The 13,391-nt window shown below is 36.8% G+C and overlaps 1 protein-coding gene across 3 annotated transcripts in view; it reads left to right on the top strand.

Moving 5' to 3' along the window:
- The window catches only part of LOC139953866 (paired box protein Pax-6-like), a 106,358-nt gene that overhangs the window by 53,546 nt on the left and 39,421 nt on the right, over positions 1-13,391 (top strand). For all 3 annotated transcript variants that reach the window (XM_071953456.1, XM_071953453.1, XM_071953455.1), the window contains one exon: positions 10,786-11,132. In XM_071953456.1, coding sequence (XP_071809557.1) covers positions 10,786-11,132 — 347 coding nt within the window. The remainder of the gene's footprint in view (positions 1-10,785; positions 11,133-13,391) is intronic.

Below are 13,391 nucleotides of genomic sequence, written 5' to 3'. Positions count from 1 at the left end.
CAAAATTGGTCCGTCGTGTTCCTGAACCGTCCTAAAGCGCATTTTGAAGGCTTAGTACGTACTGGTGGTGAACTCAAATCGGCTTTTGGTTTCACGTTCAAAAGTTGATCCCATCAAAAAATATTAAATAGAATAATGATTTTTTATCCAAGGATGTTCCGGTTGCTGGAGCTACTCAGTCGATGAAATAATAATTGACAGGTCTTTGGTTTATTTTATTTGTCTATTCACGCTACAGTATTGCATATAAAAACACAAGATAGTTTCACGTTATTTAAGTCTAAAAGATAGATTATAACGTATTGTAACCAGTAACTGCAAAAACAAATCTGTATTATTAGTTAGTTTAAAGGGTCTATGTAACTTTTGTTGGACAAAAAACACAATGTCCACAGATTTACACTAAACTTAAGCAGTTTGAAGATAATGATAGTAGAAAGCTTCCCTGAAAAAAAAAGTAATAGGCCTAATGATAACTTGAGTTTCCTCATCCAAAAAGTTGACAACAATTGTTATGAAAGAAGTCACATTGATAAAAAGTCATACATAACCTTCTTAGGTTTTTTTTTTCGAACTGTGCAATTATTATTTCTTACTTTAACCATTCAGCACTTTTAAAATTTCAAAATTATCATTTCAAAATCTCTGTGTATACATAATCTGCCACAACTGTCTTTACTAAACTGAAAGTTGTTACCGAGATACTGTGGAAATAATCCAACGATTTGAAAAGAACTAATTGTTTTCAATTGTCGTTTATCCCGTAAATCTACCCGCGTGGATTTTTTTTTTAAATTGATACCCCATCACACGATCAACAGCCCAAACGAGAAAATACCCATTGTTTGCCCTTTCTGCCCCTCATGATTGAACTGTTTGCCTTTTCTGCTCCTCGTGGATGACTCACACATTAAATTAATTTCGATTGTTCGAGGTATAAAGTGTGATTTTACGAGAAGACAAACGCACGGCCCGCAGATCGCGTCAGCCAGACCGTTGCTCACTTCATCTTCCCCCGTCAACTGATCCGATTTAACCGGCGGCACATTCACTAATTCCCGCCCAAAAGACTCTCGTACTTTGCTATCTCGCATTAAAACCAGACAGCATTATTTTTGTATATATATATTTTTTTTTTTTTTTTTTTTTTGGGGGGGGGGAGTTTTACAATTGTTGCCCCTTTGTGATGGATGTATCATAAATCTAAGGAAATTCACCTGCAAAGACGGTACAATTCGTAACCTTGTAATAGGCTTTAGGAAGACAAAGTACAAAATAATACAAACCCTAAATCAGCCTTGTAAAGAGTCTAAAACCATTTGGGATGAAAGGAAGTACTTAGTGGTCAGTCATCATTGACACCCTAGCTTGTGGAATTTTGTCCAAAAATATCCACTCTGTTCTAAATCGACTATTTTTGTATAGACTTTTGAACAATTTTGAAATTGGACAAGCTGAATCAAACAAAAATTGCACAAAATTGAACGCAATGTTGTATAACTTAAACCAAAAATGGAGACTTCATTACGAATAACTTCATGGTATATTTTTTCTCTATTTCATTTTAACTTGCGCTTTCTATCTTATTTAGTTATTCCGGGGGACTACTCGTGTGTTGTTTAATAACAATGTGTTGCATAATAACTGCAACCCCACACAACAAGATCCATATATAAAGTTACAAACAAGTTTCAGATAATTCACATTATTTTGAAAAATTTGTATGTACTATTTTATTTTTATAAACCACCTGCTTCTCTTGTTAACAATACTGCAATATTATTGTGTAATATCTACCACGGGTAGAAATTATAATCACATCTTTTTTAATATAATCCAATCATCTGGGATGCGTTGATGTCATTTTGGGGGCTGGGTGGGTAGGAGGGAGGAGGGGGTTAGTCCGTCCTCTACCTCCATTATTCCCATGTGTTCTGATTGACCAAATGGCCTTGTTATGAATCGAACCTTATCAGCAAACACACACAGAGTGTTTCCCCGTCGATTGGGAATCCATCGTATTCAGTGTGATTCAACGGTTGTCTCATTCGATGAAAAACCACATCGGTGAATCATTCTCACAGGGATAAATCACCAACCACTCCCCCCCCCCCCCGGTTCTTTTCTCACAATGGAAATATTCTACTCTATTGTGTCGAACGATAATGCAGCGTAACCAATATTCGGTAACAGTACCTTCCCTTCATGTTAGCCGTTCTTAGAAGATCAATGATTAAATTGCCGTTATGAAAAGATATCAAATTAATATAATAATAGATATAAAGTTGACTGAAATATCAATAATGATATTACCTTAAAATTACTGTTTTTCCACGAGGCATTATGCTCAATAATTTGTTTGGTTGTATATCAGTTCTATTTGTATTGTTAAAATTTTGGTTGTCTTGGTTATTCGATGAATTTGTAGTTTGATTTGTAGCTAATATGTGCGTACCATCAGCACTGTGTATAGTCAGTACTTTTTAAGTCAGATCAATTTATTTCATCAACCTTTCCTCTCTTTTTTTGCTCATTTGTAAAATTTAATTTGGCAACACAAAAAGACAGGCAAAATCATTTCAATGCCCCGTTCATTTTGAAACCAACTCTACCAAACCCAAACCCTAAATTTTAAACAAAGCTCTTTTGAGAGATTAATTAACTCAAACATAATATAATTCCCCTGCAATGTAAACAAAAAACACTATATGGCTACATTTAATTTATTCGTTGTTTTAACAATCGCGATTTAAAAAAATAATTCAGGTTTTTTGTTCTGAGTTCTACGCAAAAAAACAACAGCCTTGTTAGCTGATCATTATTAATGCGTAAAATAATCAACTCGGGTTTGAAAATAATATCAATTTGAATTGTTGCCAAGCTAGGCTCTCCTCCCCATGTATACAAACCCTTTATTCTATTGTTTCTCGTATGCAGATTATTCTACACGTTACATACGGGTGGGGGGGATCCCATGTTTGTATTATAGGAATCTCGCTGTGTGTATCTATCAGTGTCAAGGTCGAATCGCGGTACGGGGCAAGCCGTTTCTCTCCCCCACGCATAATACCGAGGAATTCTAACGAATTCCCCCTTCGAATATTGCCTTTAATTGGAATTTTCTTCACGGGATCGTAGACAATGCGTTAGGTGTTACGCTTAGCCATACAGGTCTTACCCTACAAGAAAATTGATATCATACTTTATTAAGGATGTTAATTTCATGTAGAATTTTAAAAGGGCTGATGCAGGTTTGTAGTAAATGTAAGAATATATGTGCGTGTTTTATTAGGTCCGGGCTCATTATCGGAAAGGTAAAACAAAGGACAAATTTGTAAAAGGAATTTCTACTGGTAGGCCTACCTTCTTTAATTCCTGTAAAGATTACAAAACTGATAGCAATTTGGATATTAAAGTTTAAATTATCGTTAAAAAAATTATGATGGAGTATTTACATTCAACGAAATTTCTCATAATTTTAATCTGCATGTTTCTATTTGTAACTGCAATGTGTTAACCTAATATAGAGGTACCTCGGTTTTTTGGGGAGAGTAAATAAATTATTTTCTTATATTGTGGTTTTCAAGAGAAGGTCCCGTTGTTTAGTGATCAATATAATTGTCTTACTTTAGCACGATCAATACATTCAATTGATATTACTGGCTTAAGCTTTCCGGCTATAGTAACACTATCAAAATATTCGCTTTTTGTTGTAAATTTATCTAGAAATCTGCCTGTTCTCAAACATACACTCTTTCTTTGCCGAGATGTAGAACAAAGAGCTGTTCCAACAGCTTTATTCCCCATACTGCATCTCTGTTGAACTCCTTGCATTGTGCATGTTTCCCTCCATCCTACAATCTAGACTGTTTTAAGAGAAACATCAATTCCTACCTTCAGCTCCCCTGAGTTATTTTTATCTTTAACATCCGTCTTCTTGCAGCCCCTTAAAAGGGTGGCTCTTAACCTTGTTTGGGGCGAACTTGCATTATTAAATTTTAAATAAAAAAATAATCCGATGATTATTAATGATCGTTATATAAATGATAAACCAATAAAGGTTTTCATCTCATATAATATTTCCCCTTTTACTCAGTCCATGAAGAAAATAATAATTAAGTCTAAGAAAATCTTCAACCCAAATAAAGCAGACAAGATGAGAATACGCACAACCCCAAGTGCATTGCAACAGTGTGTTGCCACACACGACTCGATCAAATAAATAATGATAATGCTATCACACAAAAAACACCGCATTGTCTGAAAATTGTCGCTACTGTGTGGAATAACTGAACTATCCCTTTGTTAAGAATTTCCCATTCACGAGTCTATCAGCTCGGATTGCTCATTTTCCGTCGAGGATTTTTTTTTTCCTGCCTCTGCCTTCATCCGTCGCCATACACAAGGGGGGGGGGGGGGGGGGTTCCACACTAGACGTACACCATCGTATTGAGTTTATTATATACGTTTATACACAGCGTGCCATTGTCAATGGCTATGTTTAAAACACTCAATGTCGGCCTAACACACTGCATATGCGAGGGAACACACCGCGCTATGAAATAAGGGAATGGAATTTTAACACACATTGGTGATGTGTTACACTGTTTTGGCAAATGTGTGAACGCATATCAACAAAAATTTTGGCATGATTTCCATATAAATAGTTGGGCCATCATTGGGCCACAAATTCGCTTAATGCGTTTTTCATTATCGAATTTGGTCATGCATGTTTACCATTTACATTATACACTAAAATTTACATTTTACACACTAAATTCAAGCTTAATCAGCGGATTTGTTTTATAGTCAGTTGATATTTTCTAGTTATTAATAACAATTGAGTATAAATTCGGCACTATTAATTTGCCTTTGCCAGTTTAATTTCAAACATTAAAAAACAATAATTTTGATGAACAAAAATAATGTTCTTTTTATTTGAGAAATAATACGTACCAAGTAAACAACATTATTATAAGTGTATTATATTTGGCAATACTTTACATTCAAAATAGAATATAAAATGTCACCAAATTTCAAAAGTTCGTTGACTTATGATTAAGAACTAATCATAGCCCCAAATTTGCGTCAGAGTTTGGCGCGAAAACTCACCGTCCGTGATAGAGATTCTCTTCGATTGGGATCAACCGTGAATCATTACTGAGGTGACGAATAACCTGTCTTCAAAAATGTAGATGATGTCACCTATCAACTAAAATAAATGTATACATCCAGTTATTTCTTATTAAAGGATTTGGGTACTTTTTCAAAATGTCCATAGATTTACATTAAACTTACAGGGTTTGAACATAATGATAGTGGAAAGCTTCCCTTCAAATATTACTTACTGAGGTGCTGTAGTTTTTGAGATGGGTAAAACAATGTCATGAAAATACGTTTGTAAATGCTTAAAATAATTTTGGTCTCATGAGACCAAAGTTATTTTCATGACATTGTTTTACTCATCCAAAACTACAGAAACTCAGCACGTAATATTTTCAGGGAAGATTTAATGCAAAAAATTGTTACTTACCTGACGTTTCGACCCTAGCAGAGTCTTTCTCGAAGGCTAAATGACAACACAACAAACATGAACAGGTAACTAAGTGAAACATAAGCAGTGAAGTAATAATATTAATGTCTGAAAGCTGATTCTCAAACTTCCAGTTCGAACCCCAACCATATCCACAAAAATAAAAAAAATAAAAAACGTAAAATAAATGTAAATAAATAACGCACATCACAGTAGTAAACAGAATCATTTGACAGTTGATATCAATTAAAAGTAACAATTTAAAATAGTAATTAGTTATCAGACTATGTAAAATTTGATGTCGATAACTATAATCTCGATTACCGATTTATTTCATGGTCTTAAAGGAACACGTTGCCTTGGATCGGTCGAGTTGGTCTTTGAAAAGCGTTTGTAACCGTTTTTTATAAAATGCATATGGTAGAAAGATGTTGTAAAAGTAGAATACAATGATCCACACAAACATGCCTCGAAATTGCGTGATTTTCCTTTTACCTTGTCGACTAACACGTCGGCCATTTATGGGGGTCAAAATTTTGACTCCCATAAATGGCCGACCATGTTAGTTCGCACAGTAGAAGGAAAACCACGCAATTTCGAGGCAAACTTGTGTGGATCATTGTATTCTACTTTTAAAACATCTTTCCAACCATATGCATTTTATAAAAAAACGGTTACAAACGCTTTTGTTTTGACCAACTCGTCCGATCCAAGGCAACGTGTTCCTTTAAGTTTACACCTGTATCCCATTATACAGTTGTCTTCTAGTACCCATCATCTTCCTCAGTCAATCTTTTCCTTGTCATCTCCTGCCTCCTTAATGGAACGTGTCATCCACTAAAAGAAAAAGCCCCTCCCCCAAATATCCGATAAAGTGACATTAAAATCATTAATTTCCCTCGTCCTAAGAAATGTCACTGTTATAAGACCAACCCCCCCCCCCCCATCCCCCCCATTTCCTCTTTCAATCAACAATAGTTGATTGTTCCGTAATCTTCACCGTACATTGATTGATAATTATGTCAATATTTGTTGTATCACTATTAAAAACATGGCCCATTTTAATAAAACCCGTAAGCATTAAACAAACTTGCTAAGCACAGAAACAGGTTACCAGCCAAAGTCACATTAAGTTTAGATCGTTGTAACTGGTACCCCACTTAATGTTTGCTTAGCAAAGAAATTTGTCAAACGGTTCTTTTGGTCATTTCTATGTTCACCTATACAACCCCAGTCAACTTGACAAAATACGAACTTAAAAAAAAAAACAGACGCTGACAACTCCCATAAAACATTCAAAAACAATAATATTGTAGTGTTTTATGTGTATCTCAAGTGAACAGTGTGTATTTAGTGTCACCATAATTTTTCAATCAATCTTAATCTAGCAATTCCAAAATAAAAATACTGAAATCTGAAATCGATGGTACATGACTATGGATTTTTCATAATGTCTCAAAGCTAATACATCCAATGTCAAAATAAACTTCCGTATCTACCTACAAATATAATTTAATATCTCATGGATTTCATGAAACTATACACTGCCCTCTTGTCAACCTATTTCAAGATGAATTCCTTTAAAGGCAAGTTATGTTCAGATCTGCTTTAAGAAACCCAGACATTTTTCACACCTTGTGATTGTGAATTATTCAAACATCCTTCGAGTAGCTCAAGAAATTCATGTTTATTATGAAGGGTAGATGTAGAATATTTAATCTCCCATCACAAAAGTTGACAAGTCCAGGACAAGACAGAAATAATACTTTGTTTCTGTCCATTAAAAATTTAGCATCTTTTCCATGATGCTGCCATTTTTTATTCTTCTTCAAGACTTCAAATGCCACAAGAAGGTCAAAATAGTCTGGTATCCATATTAGTCTGACGCTATAATCGGTGTTCTTTGATGATATTCCATTCTGGGAACACGACAGTGTCAGCACTTCGATGGAAGAGTATTCACCTTGCCACCTAATACGTTAGTTGACGTTGTTTAACGTTCGTTTGCGTCATTTTAGCATCAACTAAAACATTATTTCCGAATTCAGCCAAACATCTATTTATATATCAATAGAATAACATCAAAAGCACGAATATATCATCCAAGTTATTCATTTACAATGAAGAGGATGACGTAGGGGGCGCTAAATCCATCGCATCACCTTACATTTATCATTCTACTCAAAAAGATGAGTTTCTTAAAATAGTCTACAGAATTTTAATCCGAAAACAATACTCGTATCAGCCACCATGGGGCCGTCAAAATGACGTCATTATTTTATATCAACTAATTTTGTGTGTCAGGCAATATCTGTAGTCGGTCCAGCATCTAAAGGTATTCCTTGAAATGTGAATAAACGACAATTGGAATTTCCACAAGTCAGTGGCAAAGGAGTCATTTTGAAACACGAGCAAATCAAAAGACGAAAAAGTCAACCTCTTTGTGAAATAGGTATGAGACGAGAACATTTGAAAATGTACTCTTTCAAAACCCCATGATTTACTTGAGACCTAGAGGATTGGAATGAATTGACTCACCCCAAAACCGCAAAATGTTATTTAACTAAGGTTGTGAAATTCTGCATCACACATTCATTTTGTTTCCTTAAAATAAAGGGACAGTTAAAAATTTCGTTTTCTAAAATGTATTATTCTGTAAAACAGTTTGGGATTTTTTTTCAGCTTGTAACTGTATAATTGGTTCGAACATTCCCTTTTAAATGACTGCTGGACCATTGCTTCAAATCTCTGCAGCATACGAGTAAACGAACGCAAGTCTTATCTCTAGAATCTAAAATCAAAATCTGTCGTCAGGATGTGGCAACGGCGACTTTTTATCTTCAGTTCACCGTTAAAAAAAATCCACTCCTGCGAGATGGAGAGGGGGGGGAGAAAGAAAAAAAAACTCTTCACAGGCAAAAGCTGTTATAATGTCCTACGCTTCTGCCGGGAGTTCGCCGCCGGGGGGAAAGCAGCCAAATTACGGGGGAGTGTTCTTTTATTGCCCTTGAACCCTCTTCCTTTACTCCGGGTACAGTGTCGCTCAGACTAAACTAGCCCTCACATAAACATTCTCGCGCGGGCTCTCCTCCACGGTCGGCACGAGGGACGCACGCCGCTGCTGGCTGGCAAGGGGCCTCTTATTGCATAAAACGCGGCAACAGAAAGGCCTAAATGTAATTTAAGTTTATCGGGTGGGAAAGCCTTTCCACGCCGTGTTGTAATGCACGAGTCATGCGTATCAGGGGATATATTTAAACGGATGGGAGACAGATCGTAGTGAATGTACCCAAAGGCAATGATTGTGGAATGGAATTTAGTCTTAAACTTGATACTCCTGTAAAAAAAAAATCTCCCGTCCCCCCTTGATCCTTGTGGAAGAAGGGGTATGTGAACTTTCCGGAAACAAAAAGAGCAAACAAAAAGGCAGAGGGGGCGGCAGTAAGATGACTGTCTAAATATTAAGAATATTTCGGGAATTTTCTAACAAAATGTGCGCACTATTAAAGAAGTTATTGCATTGTTTGATTTCAGTGCCAAAAGGAGATTCTGTTCTCACAGAGGGTGGACATCGGAAATGAAAACAGAAACAACATATAGATATATATAAAGAAATCTTTACCGGGTTAAAGAAATTATTTGTTGAATTGCATCAATAAAACAAGTGTTATCTTGTTATACAACAGTGATATTCATTAAAGGTAAATCTGGTATTATGCGTCATTCTGAAAACAGGATCTATATACAGGCTCTTTAAGAAGTGAAACATGCTCTTTAAGAAGTGAATAATTCCCTTGAACATAATTTGCTGCAGATTTCATTAACTATTTTTATCGCACGCTGCTTTGTGACTGCTTCTAATAATAAAAACTCCATTTGATTGCAGTCATTTATTAAGACAATCACGAGGTCTAACGAAAACGTCTGGACGACCCATGTCCTTAGAGCTGGAGAGGAAAAAGGAAAAAGGAAAATGTGAAAAGTGATCAGTTTTCGATTAAGACAAGTCCTTGCTCTGTTCATGCCCCCCCCCCCCCCCCCCCACACACACACAGTCTGTCATCCTTGCCCTTTTCGATACAATAATGCAACTTCAAACAAACTTAGGAAAAATGTAGTCTTAATAAAGTGTCGCTGAAAGGAAAATTGTTGATAAATGACCGCCACGCGACTTTATTAAAGACAATCATTATGCTAGCCAGGCTAATTAATGTTGCTGTATTTTTGCATCTACAGTCCGACATGGGAGACGGGGACAATAAAGAAAGTATGTTTACATCGTATATTGTTATGATCGCAATGGGCGCTAGCGATGAATGGAACCGTCAATGGCAGGGCCCGAAGAAGAAAAGAAAAAAAGGGATACAAAAACGAGATGGGATTGTGAATCGATGTGATCAGGTCGATATGAAATGAGTTTGGTTTTAGGATGGAAGGTTAGAAAAGAAGGAGGGGAGGAACGAACCGTTTTGGACACGCGTGTTTTTTTCGTTGTTGTTTTTTTGTGTGATGCCAGTGATGGACCCAGTTGTTGGTAGTCGGTAGTCGCCTATTCTTCCGGTGCTGAGTCCGATGTATCGAACGTATGCAGGGGGACCGGAAACCAGACTCTATCGAAATCATAGAAAATATCTTAATATAAATAGTGATAACTGTCCTCTCTTTTTAAGAATCTCATTTTGTATTTTGTTATTTATTTGCTGTTTTTGTTATTATTCCATAATACATTATCGGAACTTCTTTTAAGAACGACTGTACATATTTTGATGAGAACCTAAATGGATTATATACAACAGTCGGGCACCAAGAAACGACTGTGTAGTTTCCTATTGCATCTGGAACAGGGTCCCAGTTGATTCAAATGAGCCAATAAAAGTTGGCTGTCAGTAAGGCAGACTTGCTCACAACGACTGTTTCGTGTTATGTTATTCCTTATTGTCTTACACAATGTCTCGGACGGGTACAAACATATTTATGCTACATTTTATTAACATGTTTAATTAGTCTGTTTGTGTATTGCAAGTTGTTTTAATTACTGATCAACATCCTTTGAGTTTCTCATTTGCATTAATGTACCTTTCATGTCTCATTTGCATAAGTCTCTAATTGTTATGTCACATCTGCAAATGTCTAATTATTGTTATGTCCCATCTGCATATTAAGTCTTACTGCTATGTCTCATTTGCATAAGACTAACTGTCACATGTCTCATTTGCATAAGTCTCATTGTCACATGTCTCATTTGCATACAGGTCATAGTGGAGTCAATCAACTCGGCGGAATGTTTGTCAATGGCCGCCCTCTACCTGACACCACCCGCCAGAAGATCGTAGAGCTTGCCCACAGTGGGGCCAGGCCCTGCGATATCTCCCGTATCCTCCAGGTGTCTAACGGGTGCGTCTCCAAGATACTAGGCCGATACTACGAGACGGGTTCCATCCGACCCAGGGCTATCGGGGGCAGTAAGCCCCGGGTAGCCACCCCTCTGGTGGTCAGCCGAGTCGCCCACTACAAGAGAGAGTGTCCGTCCATATTTGCTTGGGAGATAAGAGACCGGCTCCTGGCTGAGAAGGTGTGCACACAGGAAAACATACCAAGTGTAAGTCAAGTTTTCTCTCTCTTTTTTTGTCTTGTTTACCTCGACCGCCCTCTGTGGGTGATGGGTGGAAATGATTCTGAGGCAGCCGGTGACTGTGTACGGCCGTTTTCGAAACCACGGCGAATTGGGATTGGGCTCTGTCAGTTATTTAGAAAGCATGTGCTTTCATAGGGCTTCAAGCAATTGGACGAAGCCCATGTCCAAACCTTGTTTTCGAAAACGGCATGTAGTATAATCCAGAACTTGTTAACAAACTTCTATTAGACACGTATTTCCAATAAATCAAAATAAGGGAGTTGGCCTAAAGTGAATAGCAATACTATTTAAAGTTGTAATTTTATATAATTGATTGGTATAGCAGAATGTACCAAAGAACAGAAATGTAAACAACAAAATCAACAACAACAACAAGAAGACTTGTCAGAACTGATACTCAATTGATCTTATTTGTCGCTGGGCACTACAGGACGGTCCTGAAAAAAACAAAAACAAATACACCAACAATAATTCGCTTCCATCACATTCAATGCTCAACGAAATTGTCGAGGAAAAAAATATATTGTTATAGTTTTTTCTTACAAACTCCAGAGAATGAACTGATTCAAAGCCTTAAGTAATTTCTTTGAGCTTCTGAAATTTCAATCTTGAAGTTTTCTGTAACCAAATATAAGAACAACTTGAGTTCTTGATTCCAAATCTTCCAAGAACAAAAAAGTAGATTCAGAATTTCGTTTTTATGAGCTTGAAAAAAAAGTAATTTGTAGTCGATCAGATAGAAATTGTTTGATCTTGAACTTCGGAGGGTTTCGAACTCGTAATCCGGAAGCCACTTTAGTATAGTCCATTGGCAAGAGCCAGTTATTGCGTCAAACTACAATATGAAATATTTCTTATCAACACAACAAAACCTTAGAAAATTTTCTATAATAGATGGGGGTCCCTTAACTAAACAATCTCCTCTTCGATCGTACCCCAGCCCCTAAACAACACCTCGTCAATAAAATAAAAACCGTATAGGAAATACTGCTTCAAAAGACTGTTCTCCAAAAGAACCACCTTTTTCTTTACAACGTCAATAAAGAGAGCAGAAGAAAAAAATCAAAAGGGTCCCTTCTTAAAGAGAAAGGGAGAAAAAAGTACATTTGACCGCGGTGTACGGGATAGTTGGAGCTCAGAGAACAAAGACCCGCCGTGTTTTTCTTTCCCTCGTCGGCCGGCATTGCGGGGAGGAAAGCAGGCTCCAGGATGGCTGCCGTGACGCTGCTTTCTAGCCGACCCAGTGTTGCACATATAGCAGTTGTTATCATTAGAATTGGCATGAATAGCTCCAAAATCTGAAGGTTCAAGTACGTTTTTTTTTTTTTATTCTCTTCATCAGGCGGTAGTGTGTTTATTTATTCATAATAATGTACAATTGCTGTTAGTGGGTTGCTTTTGAGCACGCTATCATAACTTATTACGATGTTAGTAGGATTTCTTTATTCTAATTTTTAGTTTTTGTTATTACTTAGTGGTTGTGGTTTACAATAACAAAATCTATTGAAAAAACACGAGGGGAAATTGTGTTTGTACGGAAATTAAAATCGCTTTGGGGCTGGGTTTATATACAAAATACTGAATATCAAACAATATGTTGGACAACTCCATTTAAAAAAGAAGGGAGCTCACGTTTAAATTTTTTTTAAAAATCAGCTTCTTTCCACTGGTATTACGTCATAGGCATTTCTTCACCTGTTGCACCAATGCGCTTGCGCGGGTAGCAAACAATAAGTCATGCTAATGAATATGCATTATTTATGATTGATGGACGAGCAGTAGTAAAACTAATTGTGTTTACACTGTCTGTGTAGAACATGTACAACGCGCAAGTTGTGGGAAATTCTGATAGGTCAAGAAGAAGAAAAATTGTGCTGAATAACAGACATACAAATCGTAACAAGGTTTCCAAGACACAATTTTGTATTCTTGCCAATGACCCAATGTGACAAAACATTCCCATGGTAAAGAACAATAGATTCACAAAATGTGACAATAATGTGGAATTCAAGAACCCGTGCCGTGATTCCAACACGTCTTCGGTAAATTTCGAAGAGCCCCCTTTGCGCCTCTTTCCAACAAAAGAAAATAACGAGAGAAAAAGATGAGCCGTAAATAATTACGGATCGCCAACAACTCTGTATAGATGAACTTTGGGTAAGCGTCCTCCTCACGCCACAGTAAAGCGTGCCGTACGGGTGTATAGACTTTGCAAAACGAACG

Source organism: Asterias amurensis, chromosome 22 (genome assembly GCF_032118995.1).
Source record: "Asterias amurensis chromosome 22, ASM3211899v1".
In the NCBI taxonomy this organism is placed as follows: domain Eukaryota; kingdom Metazoa; phylum Echinodermata; class Asteroidea; order Forcipulatida; family Asteriidae; genus Asterias; species Asterias amurensis.
Note: the sequence above shows the minus strand (reverse complement) of the source record. Positions and strands in the feature narration are given on the sequence as shown.